The sequence below is a fragment of the Sciurus vulgaris genome, assembly GCF_902686455.1.
Source record: "Sciurus vulgaris genome assembly, chromosome: 9".
Classification (NCBI taxonomy): domain Eukaryota; kingdom Metazoa; phylum Chordata; class Mammalia; order Rodentia; family Sciuridae; genus Sciurus; species Sciurus vulgaris.
Genome location: NC_136469.1, coordinates 31,084,603 through 31,107,366, shown reverse-complemented (window position 1 = coordinate 31,107,366; position 22,764 = coordinate 31,084,603). Strand labels below are relative to the sequence as shown.

At 44.1% G+C, this 22,764-nt stretch overlaps 1 protein-coding gene across 2 annotated transcripts in view; it reads right to left on the bottom strand.

Moving 5' to 3' along the window:
• Positions 1–2,957, bottom strand: part of TRIM2 (tripartite motif containing 2) — a 133,379-nt gene extending 130,422 nt beyond the window's left edge. For both annotated transcript variants that reach the window (XM_079153423.1, XM_079153424.1), the window contains exon 1: positions 2,832–2,957. In XM_079153423.1, coding sequence (XP_079009549.1) covers positions 2,832–2,861 — 30 coding nt within the window. In that variant the 5' untranslated portion in view covers positions 2,862–2,957. The remainder of the gene's footprint in view (positions 1–2,831) is intronic.
• Between the last annotated feature and the right edge of the window lie 19,807 nt (positions 2,958–22,764).

Sequence of the window (22,764 nt, the reverse complement as noted above, 5' to 3'; positions counted from 1 at the left end):
ATAATGGTCCAGGAAATAGATTGGCATCTTTGTTATTTAGCCGAGGAAAGCACAACTTGGAAGACGAGATCACCTGCCTAACTAACATTACACCAGTAAAACAGCAGAGGTAATGCTGGAACCCAGGTTTATCAGAATCAAAGCTCTTGCTCTTAACCTAGTGGTCTTCAGCTGCAGCCTCTGTGTCAACCCTCATGGGTCACCTACCCCCACTGTGTGACAGGGCTGAGCCCCAAACACTTCCCCTCAACTGGCCCTTCCTGGGATTCACCTCATTTCACAGATAAAGGAACCAGAGCACAGAGAAGTTAAGTAATGTGCACAAAGATACACAGCTAGTAATCATTAAGATGATGTGACATTTATATAATAAGAAATAGATATTTGGTCTTGTCCCTTTTTCCTTGCACACAGTTCCTACAACCTTTGGAACCTGCAGAGTGATCAGTTATCTTTGAATGTTAATGAGATGATTGACTAATGGCTGGGGCTCCGAGGGAGCCTCAGGAGGGAGTCTGCTTGTCAGGGGAACCAGCCAGATCAGAGGGTTGGAACTTCCAGCCCCACCCGCGCTGCACAGCCACCCCCGCTGCACAGCCGACCCCGCACCTCCAGAGGGCAGAGAGGGACTGGAGATAGAGTCAATCGCCAGTGGGCAGTAATTTAACCAATCATGCCTTTGTAAAGAAGTTTCCATAAAAACCCAAAGGACAGCGTTTGCTGAACGCGTAGAGGTGCCGGGAAGGCGACACACCCGAGAGGTCACGGAGGCGCCTCCGCCCTTCCCCCACCTCTCACCCTCCGCGTCTCTTCCTCTGGTTGATCCTCTGTAACCTCTGTGATGTCCTTTATGATAAACCAGTGAACATGAATTGGTGTTTCCCTTAGTTCTGTGGGTCATTCCAACCAGAGTGAACCCGAGGAGGGGTCCTGGGAACCTTCAGTTTATAGCACAAAGTTAGACAAAATTCCATGGCTATTCATCAAACACCCTCCCCTCCCCCGCCCTGGTCGTGGGAACCTCTGATTCGCAGCCAGGGCCTGCAGCTGGATTGGGGAGGTCTCCAGTGGACCTGGGAGGTGGGTGATGGGCACTGTCCTCTCTCTTCTGCACCTCCACCTGACCCGGGAGAGTCCAGAGTTCATTGTCAAGAGTCAGAAGCTTGTTCCCTGTCAGGACCACTGCATGGGGCAGCTCTCCTGGAGAGCCATTCACGGAACCTGTGGCTTCATTGGGAGCTGTCTCCTGTTTTCATGCAATGGGCTCAAATACTGATGCTGCTTTTGTGAGAAATAGAAAGTTCGGTGGCCCATTTTTAGAACAGAGTATTTGGCCCTAATTGGCAAGATCCAATTGTAGCCATTTTAACTATAGCTCTTCCCTTTGCCCGCCCCAATTTTAAATTAGCCAATCCCATTGAGGGTCACCCCGAGCTCCTCCTACAGGACAGGGGGGCAGGTGGACAGGCCGCCCAGGTGCGCCTGCTAGCCAGGTTGGTAGCAGGTGTAAAGTTTGCCTCGTCCACCCACTTCAGAGCAGTGTTGGATTTCTTGCAGCACCTCGGTATTTCTAACAACTTGGGTCGAATTTACCTGAAAAATAACCTTTCCGTTCTGCTCTAATGTCTCCAGGAGCCACAAAAACATGGTGGCTTTAAACATAGTGTGTCCAGCTAATAGAAATTGTGGGCATCACGAGAGGCAGGGAGATCTTTAAAAGCACTAGATGTGTTCACTTTGCGCGGCTCGGTTTCAGCTCTATCAGAAACTTCAACCTCACCCCTTCAGCTTATCAGACCCTTGCCCTTATCAAACACAGACCTTGAGTTCATTGCCTTTACACCACAGGCTCATCAGAAAAGCAAGGACACAATTCAGTCTCTGATCAAAGCTGCCTCAAAGGAGTCTTCTGTTCAGCAGGATGCAGGAACTTCCATAAAGTCATTCCCAGGACTTCACCTGTTCCGCCTTCCTTGCCCCTCTGGCAACAGCCCTTCATGTGCCATGCTTTTGCCCCTCTGTGTTGGGGCAGGCATCTTAGTGCCAAATGGGCCATCCAAGATGTTGCCATCAAGCACCAAACACCGACCTGAACAGGGTTCTGCCCTCACTCATTCATACCGGACACTCCATCGGGGCTCAGGCTTCACCCCCACCTCCCAGTGTCCTCTGGTTCTCAGCCTTCTCCCTTGGGTAGTCAAGGACAAACACTCTATTTGCCTGGGTCTGTTCCTTCAATCTAGGGCCCCACTACAACGACCATAGTACCCTTTGAGCACTTTTATGGTGCCGTAAAACTTTACAGCAGCCTGCTGGGATAAAACCGTTCCCACATTTCTGAATGGAGCTGTTTATGGCAGAGAAGACTACCATACCCTCTGACAATACTAGCAGATACTAGGCTTTTCAAAGGGGAGGGACTGAGCCACAGCGACCTGACAGCTGGCTTAGGGGAACCCCATCGTGGCAGAGCTAAAAGGACTGTGAACAGTTAAAGTAGAAAAGAAAACAGCCTTTGAGTCCCACAGCATCAACCAGAAATGAATGGCCTTATGCTTCGCCACATCCCGGCTGCTGAAGTGTCTCAAATCCGCCTGCGTCTCTCTCCCAATTTTTCGCTTCTTTGCTCTTTTCTTGCCTGGGTTGGCAGGGCTCGCCATGAGCTTTGTCAGCAAATCCCACTGAACTGGTCTTTTCCTTCCATCTCGGGCAGGCAGAAAAATCAAAACCAGGACAAAGCTGGCAACTCAATCACAGCTGCTTGCGCCCTGCGCCCAGGATGAACCAACCAGCCCAGGCAAGGATCCTCTGGCCCTTGGAAGGCTCCTTACCTGCGACCCATAACGGCCATTCCTGGGCATCAGAAACGGGCCCCAGCTTCCTCCAAACCGGGACTCTGCTCCCCGCAGCCCTCAGACAATTGGGTCCTTTATAGTCATCAGGCTGCAGAGTTAAAGGGTGGCCCAAAGGAAAATATAAACAGCTTGTCAGCACAAGCCAAAGGGGTGGGGCTGCGGTACCAGGGGACAATGGGAGCCAATGACCAGCCTCTTGGGCCTCTGTTTGCTTAAGATATTGTGTTTCATTCTGAAGTAGGGGAGTCGGGAGTAAGGAACACTAAATAGGAAAGGCCGATGCCTCTTTTTTCCTTTACATTGAGGGTCTCTATTTCTGATGTTTTCCTTTCCAGTACCTGGTATTGGACCCAGAGGCATGCTACCGCTGAGCAACACCCTCTGCTCTTTTTATTTTTTTATTTTTGAGACAGGGTCTCCCTAAACTGCCCACGCTGACCTTGAACTTGCCTTAGCCTCCCCAGTAGCAGGCGTGCACCTCTGTGCCTGGCTATTCTGGTGTTTCTTTAACGACCATCCATGCTTTGGCAACACCCTCATGTGCCTCTCAAGCTTGAATCCTGCTCTGAAATTCAGATTCCTATTTATGACTCTAGGACACCGGTCACTGAAGGTTCCCGCGACTCTCCAAGCCAATGTCTCCCCTTGCAGACCTGCCCACCCCCAACATTATCTTTGCTTTTCCCATTTTCACTGAGCAGGTGCCTGAAACTATAGGTTCTGTGTTCCCTTCAATGATTCATCAATGTCCTAGATTTCAGTTTCTGAGTACCCAGAAGAAAGCTTCTGATACAAGCACCTACTAATAAGGCAACCATCCGAGAGTGGCTTTGCCTGGGCTCCATGTCAGGGAGTGCCCGGTTGCCATGGTGAGGAGAAGGGACATTACAGAATAGAACCATCTTGGGCTTCCTTATGTTTGTCAGTATCTCCACTGGCTCAGCCCCGTGCAAAACCCCGGACAGTGTAGTGCAGGATGTTCTTCAGGAAGCCATGGAGATGTGGTTCCCACAGAGGCTAAGCCCTGCTCTGAGAATCACTGCTCAGGGCAGGCAGGGCGACAGAGAGCCAGGAGTCCATGATCTCATAGACTTTTAAGGTCAGGGCCTGGAGGGTGGCCAAGACTTTCTCTGGCAGAACTTGGCAGGATTCAGTATTTCAACTGGTCTGTCTTGAGCTAACTGGTTCTCAACCATAGGGACACATGCTTCAAGTCAGATTCTGTAAGCAGACGGTAGGTTATGGATACGGTCTGCAAGGGTCTTCAGGCACCTGAGCATTTCATATGGATAGCTTTCAAGGAAGGAGAGTTCATCTGAGGCCTCCTTCCTGAAGGAACTGCAGCTTGAGGAACCGAGAGATAAGCTGGGGAACCAACTGCTTCTCCTTCCCTGGGGAAATGCAAGCAGATGTGTAGATGTGGGAAAGAAGGAGTTTGCAGAGGTGATTTATCTGGCCCAGGTATGGAGCAAACTTAGCCAGCATGGACAGATCCCAGGAGCAGCTCACTTCCACCTCCTCATACAATGCAGATCCACCCCTTTAGGACCTTCCTGGTGTTTTGGACGGGCATTATGAAACTCTGTGCTTACAGCACAGGTGTAGCAAAATTTTTCTCTGCTTGACCCACAGAAAGGGGCAGGTGAGGAAATTCATCCAAGACTCTTTCCTTAAAGTTCTACTAACACTTCCAGGTCTGCTTCACCCCCATCCTTGGACAGTCCTCTGCTGTATGCCCCTTACTCAGGCACTTTGGTGAATATCAAATAGGCTTGGCTCCTGATCATAGGCTCCAGAAGTTCTGATGAACATTTCATAAATCCAGCACACCTCCTGGGGTGAACCTTCTTGGCAAGCTTAACATCAAGCCCACCCAGTTCAGCTTGTAAAGTTGTCAGGTAAGGCACCACCATTAGGCTTCTGGAGGGAGGCAGTGATAGGCCAGGCCTGCACCATAGCCCTCAGGGTCTCACCGCATGTCCCAGGGAAGAGCACCTGGGCAGTTCTTCCAGAGTAGAAGTAGCCACAGCCTCACCCTTCAGTAGGCTCTGCCTGCTTGCTCAGTTCCAGGAGTCTGGGTGGGGCTGAATGTGCATCCTGATGGACCAGATCTGGACATGGTTGACCGGATGCTTGGACCTCATAGAGAACCAGGCCGTGACTCTAGGATCCAGGATTCTGATCTCTCTTGCTGGGTGGGCTGGCGCTAGGTATTGTTTTTAATTTTTAATTTTTATTTTGACTGCCACATTGTAGTATATATTTATGGGGTGCGGTGTGATATTGTGACATATGTATACATTGTGTAATGCTCAAATCAGGGTAATCAGTGTATCCATCACCTCAAATATGTATCATTTTTTTCTTTTTTGTGGTGAGAATGTTCAAAATCCTCTCTTCTAACCATTGTGAAAGACACAACACACTGTCGTTAATTATAGTCACCCTTCTGTGCAATAGGCAAATGGCAGGATTTCATTCTATTTTTGTAGTTGAATAGTATTCCATAGTGCATAAAGACACACATATGTATTTTATATATATATATATATATATATATATATATATATATAATTTTCTTTGTCCAGTTATCTGTTGATGACCACTTAGGTTGACTCTGTCTCTTGGCTTCTGCAAACAATGCTGCAGCAAGCGGGGAAGTACAGATCTCTCTTCCACATACTGATTTCATTTCCTTTGGATATATGCCCAGCAGTAGGATTGCTGGCTCATATGGTAGTTCTATTTTGAATTCTTTGAGAAACTTTCATTTTTCAGAAACTTTCATTCTGTTTTCCAAAATGGCTGTATAATTGACACCTACATCAATAGAGGGTAAGAGTTCCATTCTCTCTCCTTCTCTACAGCCTCACTAGCATCCGTTACTTCCTGTCTTATTGATGATAGCCATTCTGATGTGTCATTGTGTTTTTATTTTTTGGGGGACACTTGACCACTGAGTTACTTCCCAGCCCTATTTTGTATTTTACTTAGAGACAGGGTCTCACTGAGTTGCTTAGGGTCTCGCTTTTGCTGAGCCTGGCTTTGAACTCTCCATTCTCCTCCCTCAGCCTCCTGAGCCGCTGGGATTACAGGCGTGGGTCACCTCGCCTGGCTTCATTGTGTTTTGATTTGGTTTTCCTGGATTATTACAATGTTGAGTCCTTTTCATATGCCTGCTGGAAATTGTTATTATTATTATTATTATTTATTACTATTTTCCATACTGGGCGTTGAAACCAGGGGTGCTCTACCACTGAGCTACATCCCCAGACCTTCTCATTTTTAAATTTGAGGCAGGATCTCACCAAGTTGCCCAGGCTAGCCTCAAATTTGAGATCCTCCTGCCTCAACCTCCAGAGTAACTGGAGTTACAGATATGCCCAACTCATGTCATTTTTGGAGAAATGCCCATTTTTAAACCAGATTATTTTTCCCCTATTGAGTTTTTCAGTTTCCCTACGTATTCTTGATATTAACTCCTTGTCAGATGCATAGTTTTACAAATATTTTACAAATATTTTTTCCCATTCTGTAGGTTGTCTCTTCACAAAGCTTTGGTGTGTGAAAGCTTTTGGGTTTGACGTCATTCCATTTGTCTACTTTTGTTTTTGTTGCCTATATTTTTGGAACTATCTATTTATTTATTTATATTTGTGGTGCTGGGGGTCAAACCCAGGGTCTTGTGTGTGCTAAGCCTGTGCTCTACCATTGAGTTGTACCTCCAGACCCTTTGTTACCTATACTTTTCAGGTCTTATCCAAAAACATCATTGTGCACACCAATGTCATGAAGTATGTTTTCTTCTAGTAGTTTCATAGTTTCAGATTTTACATTTAAGTCTTTAATCTAGTTTGAGTTGATTTTGTGACTGGTGAGAGATAAGGGTCTAGTTTCATTCTTTGCATGTGGATGTGGATATACACTTTTTTCAACACCATTTATTGAAGAGACTGTCCTGCTGTGCACAGTGACCCATGTCTGTAATCTCAACGATTCAGGAGGCTGAGGCAGGAGGACTGCAAGATCTAGGCCAGCCTCAGCAATTTAGCAAGACCTTGTCTCAAACTTAAAAAAATGAAAAGGGCTGGAAGTGTAGTGTGTTGGTAAAGGCCTCCTGGTTCCTACCCCAGTGCTGGAATGAATGAGTGAATGAATGAATAGAAAGTATTTGGCCCACTGTGTGTTCTTGGCACCATTATTGAAAATCAGTCAGCTGTACAAGTTCATTTTTCAAATGCTCATTTAATTTGCACATGTGTAACAAAACAGAAGTTAGTTTGTTGTATGTAGAAGGCAGGACAGCCATGGCTTCTCTCTGTTGATTGACATTTCGCCTTTAACTCTGCTGCACCAGTTTAACCTTCCAGTGCCTTGTAATAACAACCAGGGCCCAGAAAATGTGCCTTTCCCCCACCTTTATATGATTTCTAAACAATACACTGAGGTAGAGGTCAATTTAAGAGCTATTTAGTTGATTATGTGGCACTGCATAAGTTACAGGCACATAAACTTAGAGAGAAGTTACCATTTGGAATAGTCATGATTTATAAAGGGAAGTGCAGTAGTTACCAACAGTACTTCATAGAGAAACAGAAAAATGTTGAAATGTATTCATTTTCCACAAAGTTCATATTAAGCTCTTCTGAGGATGATTATAAAAGCAATAATTCAAAAGATGCTATCCTTTCTAATCTACATTAGTTTTAAAATATTTATGATTCTACCACAGAGAGTCATAAATACAAATTAATCTTGTTTAATTTGCATTGGAGTGAGCTCATCTGGTGCCTCTTCCAAATAGTGTAGGAGGCTCCTTCCTGCTCTTGTATTATTCTAATGAATCCGAAAGATCTGTTGTGTCTAAGTCATGTCTTTAGATTTTAAGGTAAACATTATCTTCTGGAAATAATCTAATTTTCTTCTGAAGTATTAAGATCTTGTCATTAAAAAACCCAAAGCTTCAGGACACCAAAAACAGGAGCAACAAAAGAAAAAATTAAAAAATTTTTGTACATTGAAGGATGCTACCCAGCAAGATAAATAATCTACAGGATGGGGAAAATACTTGCAAGTCATCCATCTATCTGATAAATTTCTAGTAACCACAATATATAATAAACTCTCACAATTCAACAAAAAAGGCAATACAATTTAAAAATGTGCAAAAGTCTCACATAGCCATTCTCCAAAAATAATATATAAATTAATAGATATGGAAAATGAAAAAATCCCCAAGATAATGAGGCCTGTGGGGAGTGAAAAAAAGGCCCTGCACTGAAGCCTTCATTGCCCAAGAGGAATGTTTTCCAGGTGCAGGCTGCAGGCAGGGCGGAGGTGTTTTATCACTGGTAATGTGACAGTCTCCAGGAGGTGTTAATCTCCTTCACAGTAAATCCCCTCCCAACACTGCCCACAGACTCTCCTACCCAAAAAAGCTCCAATTCCTGAGTGCCCAAGGACACTGATATGTCCACTAGACCACCCCTCAAAATAACCTATATAAATCCAGTCCCTTTCTTGGTTCAGTGGCTCATTGTCCACTAGGAAAGTGGTTCCACGGACGCCATTTCATCCTTGCATCCCTTGCTCCTGAACAAACAGCTGAGATGATCCGTGAGGTTTGTGCCCTGCATGGTCTTTTTGCGGTAACATAAATGACCAACAAGCACATGTGAGGATGCTTAGCATCAGTCATAAGACAAATGCAAATAAAAAAATACAGTGTGGTGTGACTGCACACCTACTAGGATAACTATAATTTAAAAAGAAAGAAAGAAAAACGAGAGTTGAGGAGAATATGCAGGTCCTGTTAACCTTGTACTTTACTTTTGGTAGTGTAAAATCCTTCTGTTGCTGTGGAAAATAATTCCACCATTCTTCAGAAGATTAAACAGAATTACCATATAATCCAACATTTCCACTCCTAGATGTATACACAAAAGAAATGAAAACAGGATTCAAAGAGAAATATGTATAACTATGCGCACAGTATCAATATTCACAATAACTACAGGGGGAAATTGCCCAACTGTTCATCAACAGATGAATGGATAAACAGACTGTAGTGTATGCATGCAATGGAATATTATGCAGCCTTAAAAAGGAATGAAATACTAACATAGATCACTTAAAACATTAAACTGAGTGAAATAAACCACACACAAAAGATCACATATTGTATGATTCCATTCATATGAAATACTCAGAATATATAAAGGAACAGAACAAAGATTGATGGCTTCTAGGAGCTTTGGGGAGTGGGGTTAGGGAGAAAATACTTAATAGACATGGGGCTTTATTTTGTGGTGATGGAAATATTCTGGAATTAGATAGAGGTGGTGGTTGTATAACACTGTAACATTTATCATGTTCAAATGTTTAGTTATATGTTAGGGAAATTTCATCTCAATTGAAAAATTAATTTTCTAAGTTTCAGTATCTCCTGGGTTTAACAGGTTTAACTGAAATATCAGCCTGCAAGTTTACTGACATTTTAAAAAGAGGATTTATTCACTTTGTTTGTTCATCGTCCACCATCTATGAAGCTCCAGGCACTGTGGTGCTCCTGGGGGCCAGGAGATGCACCTGCACCTTCTCTACCAAAGGTGTGGAAGAATAAGACCCTCGGGGGAAGGAACGTGGTGAGCAGGGCAGGGTCACTGATGTTTGGAAGTGGCTGCTGAATGCTAGGTGGTTCCTGCGTAATCTCATTTATCATTCAAAACTGGGCTGGGGCGCTGGGGATCTAACTCTGTGGTAGAGCGTGTTCCTTGCATGTTCAACACCCTAGGAGGAAGAAAGAAAGCAGGGGCGTGCCCGGTGGCGCATGCCTGTAACTCCAGCCCCTTGGGAGGCTGAGGCAGGAGGACCATGAGTTCAAATCCAGCCTCATCAACTTAGTGAGGCCCTGAGCAACTCAGCAAGACCCTCTCTCTAATAAAATATTTTAAAAGGCTGGGGGTGTAGCTCAGTAGTTAAGTGCCCTGGGTTCAATCCCCAGTACCAGAAAAAAAAAAAAAAAAAAAAAAAGGAGGAAGAGAGGAAAAGGAAGGAAGGAAGATCAAAGCCACTTGGTGGGGCTGGGTTGTGGCTCAGTGGAGCGTGCTCGCCTAGCATGTGTGAGGCACTGGGTTCGAGCCTCAGCACCACATATCAATAAATGAATAAAAAAAAAAGGTCTGTCTACATCTAAAAAAAATTAAAAAAAAAACTTGGTGGTGATGGTGGCAGGAATTATCATTCCCATCTTATAGATAAGGAAACTGAGAATTGGAGCACTGAATTAGCTTCTTAGAGTCACCCAGCCTACAGGCAATGGAGTCGAGTTCTTTTTTTTTCAGTTAGTGCATACTGATGATACAGAGCTATGGATTTCATGGTGGCCCATTCACATAACATACTCTGATCATGCCTACCCCCCATTTGCCCTCTGTTACTCTCCCTGGCCACCATCCACTCCTTTAGTGGCTCTACTCCTTCATCTTCCCACCAGTGGTGTAGAAGGATTCCTTTTTACTGTCATCCTCTCCACCATTTACTGGGTTTTGTATTCTTTTTTTTTTTTGCATTAAAAAAAATTGTTCTGTTTAGATATACATGACAGTAGGGTGTATTTTGGCATTTTACATATAAATGGAGTATGACTTATTCTTGTGGTTATACATGATGTGCAGTTTCCCTGGTCGTATATTCATACGTGAACACAGGAAAGTTGTGTGCGATTCATTCTACTGCCTTTCCTATTCCCATCCCCCTCCCTTCCCTTCATTCCCCATGGTCTAATCCAATGACCTTCTATTCTTCCCCCCTCCCCCCTTACTGTGAGTCAGCATCTGCATATCAGAGAGATCATTCATCCTTTGGTTTGGGGGGATTGGTTTATTTCACTTAGTATGAAAGTGGTTTTTGTATTCTTTTCTGGGGGGACGGGGCATAACCAGAATTGAACCCTCAGCCAGATCCCCAGCCCTTTGTAATGTTTTTGAGACAGGATCTCACTGGGTTGCTTACAGTCTCACTAAATTACTGAGGCTGGCTTCAAACCCATGATCCTCCTGCCTCAGCCTCCTGAGCCACTGGGATTACAGGAGTGCCTGGCTGGCTTCTGTGTTCTTGATGATAACCATTCTGACTGGGGTGAGACGGAATCTCAGAGAAGTTTTGATTTTTTTCCCTGTAAAGCCAAGTTCTTTCTCTGCCTGTACCCTGCTCCTGGGCAGAGGCAGGTGAAGAACTGAATCCATTGGGAAAAAAAACTGCTCCCCAGTCAGAAAGAAAACGAAAATCATGACTAAAATGCACTAAGAAGCATTTTAGATATCAAAAGAGCAGCGTGTCTCTCTTTTCAGTGGGATGGATACACAAAGAAGGGGAAAAAAAAGAGTTGTCGAACTTTTACTGAGAAAGTATCATTTATAAAACACAGTCATTGAGCTTTACAGAAGTCCAGGGATTTTTCTAAGTAATTTGACCACATATCCTCATTTTGCAAATAGGAAAAGAAAAGGAGCTGCAAAATTAACTGACTTATCAGAGCTACCTGGCAAGAGGGCAGCAGAATGAGGCTGGGAACCAAGACTTTTTTTTTAAAGGCAAAGAAACCATGAAATTTTTATTTTTATTTTTAGTTGTACATGAACATAATATCTTTATTTTATTTATTTTTATGCGGTGCTGAGGATCAAACCCAGTGCCTCGCATGTGCTAGGCAAGCGCTCTACCACCCAGCCCCAGTCTCAGCCTGGCAACCAAGACTCTTAACACCTCGTCCAGGATTTTTTCCACGGTGCCACGCATGCAAAATTAAGAAACTAACCCCAAGCCAGGTGCTGTGGGACACACCTGTACTTCCATCTGACTCAGGAAGCTGAGGCAGGAGGATCACAAGTTCAAGGTCTGCCTCAGCAACTGAGTGAGACCCAGTCTCAAAATAAAATAAAAAGGGCTAGGGATGTGGCTCAGTGGTAGAGTGCTTGCCTGGCACGTACAAGCCAGGGCTTGATCCCCTTTACCACACACACAATTGACCCCGGGTTAATCTTTTATGAAATATATTGCAAATTTCTTCATATTAGCAAACAGTTGGTACTTTGTTAACTCTGAGTACCTAGTTCTTACATAATGTTTGACGTTCTTAGTGAGTTTTCTAGTTCATTCATCATGTATTTTATTAAATGAATCTATACAGAAGAGAGATAATCACAAGGTATAATTGTGGGAAGGAGCACTTTTCAATGCTGGGTCTGCCACCATGCCAGGCAAGCGCCCTGCGGTGGAGCCGCGGCCCGAGTCCCTGAACTTAGTTTTAATATCCGTAGGCCCCTTGGAAAGCTGGAACAGGAAATGAACTGAGAACAAGGAGGAAGAAGAGACCTTGAAAACACGGATAGAAGATTTGGCCAGGAATTTCACCAAGAAGACACGACTCTGTGGGGCTAGAACTCTCGAGCACAGCTGTTCCTCCCATCCCTGGGCCCTGGTTCCTTCCTGACCATCACGGCCATTGGCATTGGTCTGTTGCTCTTATTAAACATAATACCCAAAATAATTACAGGGGCTGGGGCGTATTCTTTTAAAAGATGAGGAGATGACATCACTACTTTCTGAATTTTGAACCATTAGACTATATAATTCAGAAAATTGCTATCTACCCTTTAAGGATGCTCATCATCTAATTAAAATTTTACCCTCCATTCAAAACAACTGCCTCTTTGTCACTGCACTCTGGTGACCTGAAGCCTCAATTACCCAAAGGTGGAGCTCTGCCCATCCCCTCCAAAGAACTGAAGCCCCAGTTGAGTGGCTGAATTCGACACCCCGTGGAAGTCCAACACACTAAGCACCCCGCTGAAGGGGGAAGCATCCTTGCCTACTGGTATTTTTTTAAAAAGAGATATGCACAAGAAACTACATTCCCATGTCAAGAGACCGTGTCATAATATGATTGATGGGGTTGGGTAGAGGCACGGCAGAGGCCCTCTGATTGAGAGAATGGTCAGACGTGTTAAGTCTTCTCACATGATTCTGGAAATTATACACTTCTAAGTTTAAATTATATTTATATAATTTTTGCAGAGCTGGGGATTAAACCTAGGTCCTCACGCATGCAAGGCAAGTGCCCTACCACTGAGCTACAGCCACAGCCACATATTTTTAAATTCTTTCTTTTCCTTTGACTCATTTATTTATTTGGAGCTGGGAACTGAACCCATGGCCTCATGCATGCTAAGCACAGCTTTACCCCTTTGACCTGCGTCCCCTTTCTTTTTAAAGAAATAAAAGGATGCTATCTGAGTCCACTAGGGCTGTTATAACAAAATACTATAGACTGCATGACCTATAAACTTGATTTCTTACAGTTCTGGAGCTGGGAAGTCCAAGGTCAAGGGACAGCCAGATTCCATGACTGGTGAGGGCTTCCCATTAACTGACAACTATCATTTTGCTGGGTCCTTCCATGGCAGAAGGGCAAAAAGGTTCTCGAGTGACACTAATCCTATTCATTTTATATCAATGGAATCAGATCTTGTCCAGTCTTGGAAATCTAAGGCTTCAGTGCCACGTTGGTAGACCTCCCCAACCATCTGAAAAAGAATCTGCTTTTTCATACGCCTTCTTGCATTCCACTTAATTATTTTGAGATGGATCCACTTGTTCAGTGGATTAAATAGTTCTCTATTTTTTTTTTTATTGTTCCATCATATGAATATGTCACAGTTTGTTTATTCACTCACTTCTTTAATTTTTTTAAGTGGGCCCAGAATTCCTGGGTTCAAGCAATTCTCCTGCCTCAGTGTTAATGGTTTGGATGGGACGGGTCCCCCAAAAGCTCACATGGGAGACAATTCAAGAAGGTCCAGAGGAGAAATGATTGGGTTGTGAGAGTCTGAATCAGTGATGTAATCCCCTGCTAGGGATTAACTGAGTGGTAACTGAAGGTGGGGTGTGGCTGGAGGCGGTGGGCATTGGGGGCGAGGCTATGGGTGGATATTTTTGGTATCTGGAGAGTGGCGTCTCTTTCTCTGCTTTCTGATCATGACATGAGCAGTTTCCCTCCGCCATGATGTTCTGCCCCACCTGCAGCCCTGTGGAATGGAGCCAGCTGCCTGTGGACCTCTGAAACCATGAGCCCTTTAATAAACTTTTCCTCCTCCACAGTTGATCTGCTCGGGTCCTCTTGTCACAGCAGTGAAAATGCTGACTAAACCACCCAGCCTCCTGAGCGGCTGGAACTACATTCACACCCCGCCCAGCTGGCTTCCACTCACTTCTTAAATGGTTTTCACCAATGAAGTTATTTGATAATCTAAATGGAGAGAGAAGAGACTTGACCTCTAGTTTCTGAGAATCCGGGTTTCCTCCTACCTTTCCTTCCTTGCTCTTTCCCCTTCTCCCCTCCAAATTACCCTCATCTGAGCAGGCCTGTACCAGGCTTCTTCCTCCAGGCCGGGTTTGTCTGAAGCTGGCTACAGAGCTCCCGGCTGCAGGGCCGGGTCTCTGTGGCATCTCCGAGGCCTGCACTTCTCTCTGTGTCCTGGTTCCCTGTCCCTGCTCTGACTTGTACGTCCCTCTTTATTTCTTTTGCTACTTTCAAGTCTCTACTTCCTCTCTCCTACTCGTGACTGTGACCCACTGACTCCTCTTTAACATCTGTGCTCAATTTACCTTGCCCAGAAAGCTCTCCGTGGTGGGCCCAAGCCCAAATCTGTCTGATCTTGTGTTTCTGCCAAATATATTTCAGTTATATAATTGCCGGGAGGTGGCATGGTAGTGTTTGAAAGGACAGACTTGGAACAGGCCACCCCAGCTCAGCTGTGACTTGACCCTGTCCCTTTGTTTCCTCATCCATAAGTGGGGGACAAGATTAATCCTACCTCATGTGATTATCATGAGGATTAAATGAGATATATTTGTCAATCATAAGAACAATGGTAGTATGTTAATTTTAAGTCCTTTGGGTATAAATCGAGGAGTGGGATAACTGGGTCAAAAGGTGGGTCCATTCCAAGTTTTCTGAGGATTCTCCATAGAGCTTTCCAGAGTGGCTGCACTAATTTGCAACTCTACCAGCAATGTATGAGTGTGCCTTTTTCCCCACATCCACGCCAACATCTATTATTGTTTGTGTTCTTGATAATAGCCATTCTAATTTGAGTTAGATGGAATCTTAGAGTGGTTTTAATTTGCATTTGTCTAATTACTAGAGATGTTGAACACTTTTTCATATATTTATTAGTTGCCTGTGTGTCTTTTTCTGTAAAGTGTCTGTTTAGTTCTTTGACTCTTTTATTGATTGGCTTCTTTGTATTTTTGGTATAAAGTTTTGTAAGTTCTTTATACATTTTGGAGAGAAGTGCTTTATCTGAAGTATGTGTGGAAAAGACTTTCTCCCACTCTGTAGGCTCTCTTTTCACATTACTGATTGTATCCTTTGCTGAAAAAAAGTTTTTTAGTTTGAGTTCATCCCATTTATTGATTCTTGCTTTGATGTCTTGTGCTTTGGGAGTCTTGTTAAGGAAGTCTGATCCTAAGCCAAAAGGACTTAAAGTTAGCATACTACAGTAACGCGGCCACATCAATGTTTATAGCAGCTCAATTGACAATGGCTGGATTGTGGAACCAACCGAGATCCCCTTCAATTGATGAATAGATAAAGAAACTGTGGTATATATACACAATGGAATATTATTCAGCCATAAAGAATAATAATATTATGGCATTTGCAAATGAATGGAATTGGAGAATATCATGCTAAGTGGAATAAGCCAATCCCAAAAAACCAAATGCCAAATGTTTTCCCTGATAAGTAGAGAAAGATATACAATGGGGGTGGAGAGTGAGAGAAGAATGGAGGAACTTTAGATTAGAAAGAAATGAGAGGGAGGGGGAATATGAAAAATGGTGGAATGAGACAGACATCATTATCCTATGTACACGTATGATTACATGAATGGTATGAATCTACATCATGCACAACCATAGAAAAGCAATGATGTACCCCATTTGTGTACGATGAATCAAAATGCAGTCTGTAAAAAATTTAAAAATAAATAAATAATTAAAACGAGCAAACAAACAAAAAAGAACAATGATGAGCCCATAGTGGGCATTATCTATGCTTTTCATAAAATAAATACATTCATATATTCTTCCTTATCAAAAGGATTCTATCTGCATTCATCAATTTATTCACTTAAATTATTTATTGAGTGCTTCTCTGCTAAGAATTGGGGAATAAAGCAGTGAATGCAACACACACAAATTATGTTGGGGACACGGTAAAAAAATAGACAACTAAAAATAGACCATATCTGGGAAATGCCATGGAGAAAAATAAAAGAGCCTAAAGAGAGGATTTGGAATTATTGAGTGTTAAGTTAGATGTCTGTTACTGTAACAAATACCTGACATAATCAACTTAAAAAGAGGAAAGGTTTATTTGGGCTCACAGTTTTGAAGGTTTCAGTCCCTGGTCAGCTGGTCCATTGCTTTTGGGTCTATGGCAAAGTGGTTCCTCATGGCAGGAACATGCTCATGTGAGAAAGCTGCTTACCTCATAGTGGTCAGGAAAAAAAGAAAAAGAAGACTGGTGTCCCACGATCCCCTTTGTGAACATCTCCCCAAAACCTCAAACTTCCCATGAGGGCTCCCTTCCTACAGAGTCTAACACTTCCCAATAAGGTCAAATTATGGACCAAGACTTAAACACATGGGCCTTTGGGGGACAGTCCAGATCCAACTGTAGTACCAAGGTGAGCTTGGGTAGGCTGAGCAGAACCAGGAAGCTGCAATTTTCAATAGCACAGTTAGAAAAGCCCTTGTTGAGAAGGTACCCTCAGAAAGAAGAACTGAATGGGCTCAGGAAGTGTGCAATGGACCTGTCTGGGGAAAGAGCATCCTTGGTAGCAGGTACAGTGAGTGCAAAGGCCCAGTGGCTCCTGGCATCTCATGCTCAGTGGCTGTTACATTTGGCTGCGAAGGGGCATACCACATTCACCTTTCATTAATTCCACTTGTTCTACTTGCAGTTAGAACCTCTTAGCCCTGATGTACACATATTCTCCAAAATGTTTAGAGAGTGATACCTTGTGCATTTAGAATCTCAAAACTTTTTAGAATGGAGATACTGTGCTGGTTATAGTGGAAACCAAATGGAACGATCCAGCCTCACGGCTCAGGAGCTCAATCACCATGACGCTGGATGCTTGGGGAAGAGTGTGGCACTAGGAATTAATTACCTTCACTGACCTGGGGCTTCACCCCCAGAACGACTGACTAAATCTGGGCTTGGCATGGAAGAGGGAGTGTGGAGAATAAATGAGGTCATAAAAGGACACCACTAACCCTTCACTTGGGCCTTCACGAGTGCCCGATGGGCGACCTTTGATGCCAGACCAAGCTAACGTCACCATTTACCGAACACTGGTCGTAGGAAGCGCCTTGCTCGACTGCGCGTGCGCAGACCTGTCTTCAGTTCTGCCTTCAATCACTTTTCCCTTGTTTAGACCTCATTCTCTTTATCCCATACATACCCTACACCCTGTCCTTGGGGAGGTGGATTTAGGTCCTTTCTCTTGCAGAGCCCTCAGCCTAGGGTTGGCGCATGAGTGGGAGGCAGAGGGTCCCACTGGCCAAGGCAGCTGATGGTGGCGTTACTTAGTGTCAGGAAGGGATGGTCCCACGTTCCCACTCCCTTCCTCTGAGAACAAACGGGAAGAAAACAAGCTCAATTTCCAGCCCAATGACTTTAACCATGTTTATAAAACAGGCTTCCACCCGGGAAGGCTTGTTAAACGCTGCGACTATGTGACTCCCAGTCCCTCAGGTTACTGAAATGAAGCATGGGGGAGGGGGGATCCCCGTCTGTCATTTTCATCCTTCTTATCAGGTTGACTTCCTTCATGATACAAATCGATTGTTTGAAAAATGAAGAAGAATTACAGCTTAAAAAAAAAAAAAAAAAAAAGGAAAGAAGTTTAGCTAAGGTCTCTCCAGAATCGTACCCAAGAGCGAAATTCTGGGTACATTCTCTCAAAACATTGCTTATTTGATTTCCACCAAATCTCCATACATCTCAGCTCTACAAATATGTATTTCTCATTTAAATATTTTAAATTTAAAGTAATTCTGTGCTTCTCAGTATTGTGATTTTTGTTCAATTTTTTTGTGGTTTGGGGGGATTGAACCCCGGGCCTTGCACATGCTAGGCAAACGCTCTAACACTCACTGAGCTACATCCCCAGGTCTTTTTGTTTTAAGATAGGGCCTTGCTAAGCCACCTGTGTTGGCATCAGATTTGGGATCCTCCTGTCTCAGTCTCCCGAGTAGCTGGGATAATGGAAATACACCATTGCACCTGGATGGTTTTTGTTATTTGGTGCTGGGGAATGAACCCCAGCCTCCTGCATCGGTACTGTGTTTTGAAGCATCTACTTGGTGGCGGCTGTTGAATCTACAGTGTTTTCTTTTTCCCAGGGCCCTGTTTTTGCTGTGTGAACCCGCTCATGGTTAATCAGGCTGAGCCAATACTTTTCTTCAGTCCTTTAGTCATAGATAATGGGTCTGGAGATAGGGGAAAAAGGGAGGGTCTTGCCCCAATGAAGCCAATCACTCGACATTTTGAACTAAAACTAAAGGGAAAGAAGAAATTGACTCTACAAGGTATGAGGTCACCAGCTTCAGTCATCATTATTCCTGCCAAACGAAAGGAGCTGATCTTCAGGAGAAGAGACTAAATCTAAAATGGATAGAGAAGCAGAAAGAAGAGCCAGAAAGAAGAGCACGCGGGTCCCTGGTTGGAGTAATCCCTAATGTCCAGCTGCATGTCCATGTTTTGTAGGTGCCCTAGCACTCCCTCCCATAATGTCCGTCTTTTCTCCAATTTACTTTGAGTTTTGTTTCCATCTCTCAGAAATCAAAAAATGGATAATGGCAGAATCTGGATTAGACTTCATAATTTATAAGCTGTGTGGCTTTGGGCCACTTGAAATATTTTTTAGTAGCAGGTGCAGTGGCACGCACCTGTAATCCCAGCAGCTCAGGAGGCTGAGGCAGGAGGATCGCAAGTTCAAAGCCAGCCTCAGTAACTTAGCAAGACCCTAAGCAACTCAGTAAGACCCTGTCTCTAAATAAAAAATAAAACAGGCTGGGGATGTGGCTCAGTGGTGAAGTGCCCTGGGTTTAATCCGTGGTACCAAAAAAAAAATTATTGTGGTAAAATATATATAACTTCTCAATCGCCTCAGGCACTGGTAACCTCAATTCTTCTGTGTCTGTAAATTTGCCTATTCTTGGTGTGATGTTGTGAAATATGTATTTGCTTATTGTCCAGATTTCCTGGCATATAACTCCTAAAATCCTTGTAATTTCTGAAATGATGCGTATCTTCAGTATGCTAATGAATTGAGTGGCAACTGACAGCCCCTAGGGAGGGGGCTGGTTACCCAAAAGACAAAGGTAGGAATGTAGGGTAGAGACTTTCAGTTTTACCCCACAAACTTCAGTGTCGGTGGTGGGAAGGAACTAAAGGTTGAACAGATCACCTTGACCAAGGATCTAACGAATTATATATATGTACTGTAATCTCCATACAAACTCAAAAAGGACAGGGTTCAGAGAGCTTCCAGAGAGCTGAACAAGTGGAGGCTCCTTGAGGGGACATGGAAGCTCTGAGCCCCTTCCCCATACCTCTTCATCTCTATCCTTTGTATCAACTGTAGAATACACTGGTGAATAAGTGTTTCCCTGAATTCTGGGCTGCTTGGACAAATCAATGGAACCTGAGGAGGGGGCTGTGGGAACCCGGATGTATAGGTTAAAGGTACAAAGAACCTGAGGCCTTTGACTGGCATCTAGCTGGGGGGACAGAGGTCTTGGGACTCAGCCTCAGCCTGTGGGATCTAACACCTTCTCTAGGTGGACAATGTTGGAAATGAATTAGATTAGAGGACACCAGCTGGTGTTCACTGCTTGCTGGCGGGGAGAAAACTGCACTCCTTTTGGGCTCACAGAAGAGTTCTGTGTTAGCTGTTCCAGGGAGAGTAGGGGGAAAGACAGTTGGCTTTTCCAAGCACGCATTGATAATGCATGTGTGGAATCATACAATGGGCTTCCTTTCAGCTCTGGCTTATTTCACTGAACAAATGTTTTCACAGTTCAACCAGGTTGTAGCATGTACCAGAATTTCATTCCTTTTAACAGTTGAATAATATTCCATTGTATTACATATTACATTTTGTTTATCCATTTACTTCTGAAAAATCTTTAGGCCTTGGTTTCCTCATGTGCAACTCAGTGATAAGCTCTTCCCAGGGGATTATGGTGATGAATCATGTAATGTAGTTAGCAGTGCTGGGCACAAAGCAGGTGCTCAGCAAATGTCAGCTGTTGTTATCATGCATGATGCTAAAAGTCAAGTCACTCCTGCCACTACCGGCTAGTCTGCTTGTCTCCATCAGCCTGTTGGCTCAGGTAGAGTTTTTCGGTCCTGCTCTCATCCACTCATCTTCTCTTACGTGTCTCCCTACCCTACTTTCTTTTTAGCAGAAAACAACCCATCATTCTAGATCGATAACTAAAAACCCTCCTGAAACACTAACCATGACTCACTAATGATAATACTGTTTCCAGACTCTACTGGCAAGCAGAAAGGAATTTGCTATGAGCCTCAAACTTTTATTTTATTTATAACAGGATTGTACCATATACCTGTACTTTATGGATTTGATTTAAACCACGCCTACTTTTTGGTATTTTTGGCAGTACTGAAGGTCAAACCCAGGGCCTCAAGCACGCTAGGCAAATACTTCCCTGCTCAGCTACCCCTCGACCCTGCATAAATATTTATTCGATTTGCTCGTCAGGAGGAGTTGACTTTTTTCTCCCAGGATATTCATATTACCTCATATAATCATTCTTCATACCCCATTGCAACTCCAAACTATATATTTTTTATTTTTTAAACCAAATTTTCTTTTTAACCAATGCATAAAAACACAGACATTGTACATCTCAATGGGGTACCAGGCGATGTTTCCATATTTGCATATATTGCGTATCAAGTAAAACGATCCTCCTGCCTCAGGCTCCCAAGCCAGTGGGACTACAGGCGTGCACCACCGTGCCAGGCATGAAATGTTACTTTTAAGGAAAGACTTGCTGTGTACACTTTAGAGAAACAACAGAAACAATAAAGTTTGCTGTGTTCAATTTGCATAGGCAACTGTTACTGGTGCTTCGGGCACCGTGCTGGGTGCTGCGTGGACAAGGACAATAAGCCAGAGTGCATGTGAGGGCCATCAAAGGGTCTTCAGTTGCCTGGGATGCGGGTAGAGGAGCAGACACTGGATATCAGGTAGAGAACTTCCCAGACACTGGGGTACCTCACAGACACGCCTGGATAATAATCATCAGTCAGAATATTCCAGACTGTGGTCTCCTATCGTGGGATAAAGATGTCCAATACCTTTTGACTTTTAAGAACCTACCCCATTCCCTCACCCTTGACTCTCGTTCACCAGACACCCTGGACTATGATGAATTCCTTTCCCTGTTTGACAGTAAAGCTTTTCCACTCCTTTCTCCATACTGATCTCTTAGTCTTCATTTTATTCTTTACCAAGGTGCAGGTGAAGCTGGACCATAAAATGGCAGCCTCTCTGTCCCTAAAAACCTAGGACCTGACCTCAGGTGACCTTGGGAGCAAGTAGAACCAAAAAACCTGAGAATGGGAACAGAGCCCCATACAACTAGACCGCAGGTGAGGGGTGTGGTCAACACTGGGGTCAACAGTGGAAGGAGGGTCGGGCGGTAATCCCAGCGGCTCTCGAGGCTGAGACAGGAGGATGGTGAGTTCAAAGCCAGCCTCAGCAAAAGTGAGGCATTAAGCAACTCAGACCCTGTCTTTAAATAAAATGCAAAATAAGGCTGGGGGTGTGGCTCAGTGGTTAAGCGCCCCTGGGTTCAATCCCTAGTACCTCCCTGCCAAAAAAACCCCCAAAACAACAACAACAACAACAAACAACAGTGGCAGGAGGGACCAGAATTCCTCACAAGTTCTAGTTGGGCAGGTACACCAGTGCAGACTAAGCCACCAAGACTAGTGAGCCCTCTATTCATCCTTATCCCAGCCCTTACGTTCCTTTGCTGCCAGCCACCTGGGGAAACGAATTTGAGCATGCTTCCTGTCCCTCTGTCAGTGGGCCTTCAATAAAGCTCTCTCTCTTGTTGCAAAACCCTGGTGCTGGCCTTGCTGGGGGTCACAAAGAACAGACTGCCTTCTAGTCAGAAAGAATGACTGTGCAACTCATTGGAGCATGAAAGTTTAACTGCAAAGAGGTGAGTTGCTGGGAATGACAGGTGACGGCCTGGGAGGCAGGGGCCAGCTCACAAAAGCATTTGGATTTTCTGGTTACGAAACTTGCAGTTTTAGAAACAAAATTAAACCTTTTCTGTAGGTAAAATGCCCTTAACATAAAACAGCGTTCCTTGTGTGAATGTAGGAAATAGAAAATAATTTGAATGACTGTTTTCTTTGCCCTGCCAGGATGATCATAGAACCCCTTTAAAGCAAAGGAGAGAAGTAAATTTGTGGCCACTAATCGACGCTGTAGGACATGGGACGGATCGAACTCTCATGCAGTCCTGTGGAGCACAAGGCTGAGGGGCCGCTGGGCGTGTTCACATGTGTCATCTTATTGAATGTAATGAATTCCATAAGTGCAACCCGACTGCAATTTATTCCATTCCTGCCTTTTCAAACACACTTTCAACATCTTGCATGGAATCTCTGGCAGATCCCCCCATAATGTTTTCAGTCAATTTTAGGTTTCTTTTTCTGTTCTCTCTTCTCAGAACTAGGGATTGAACCCATGGGCGATTTACCACTCAACATCCCCAGTCTTTTTAA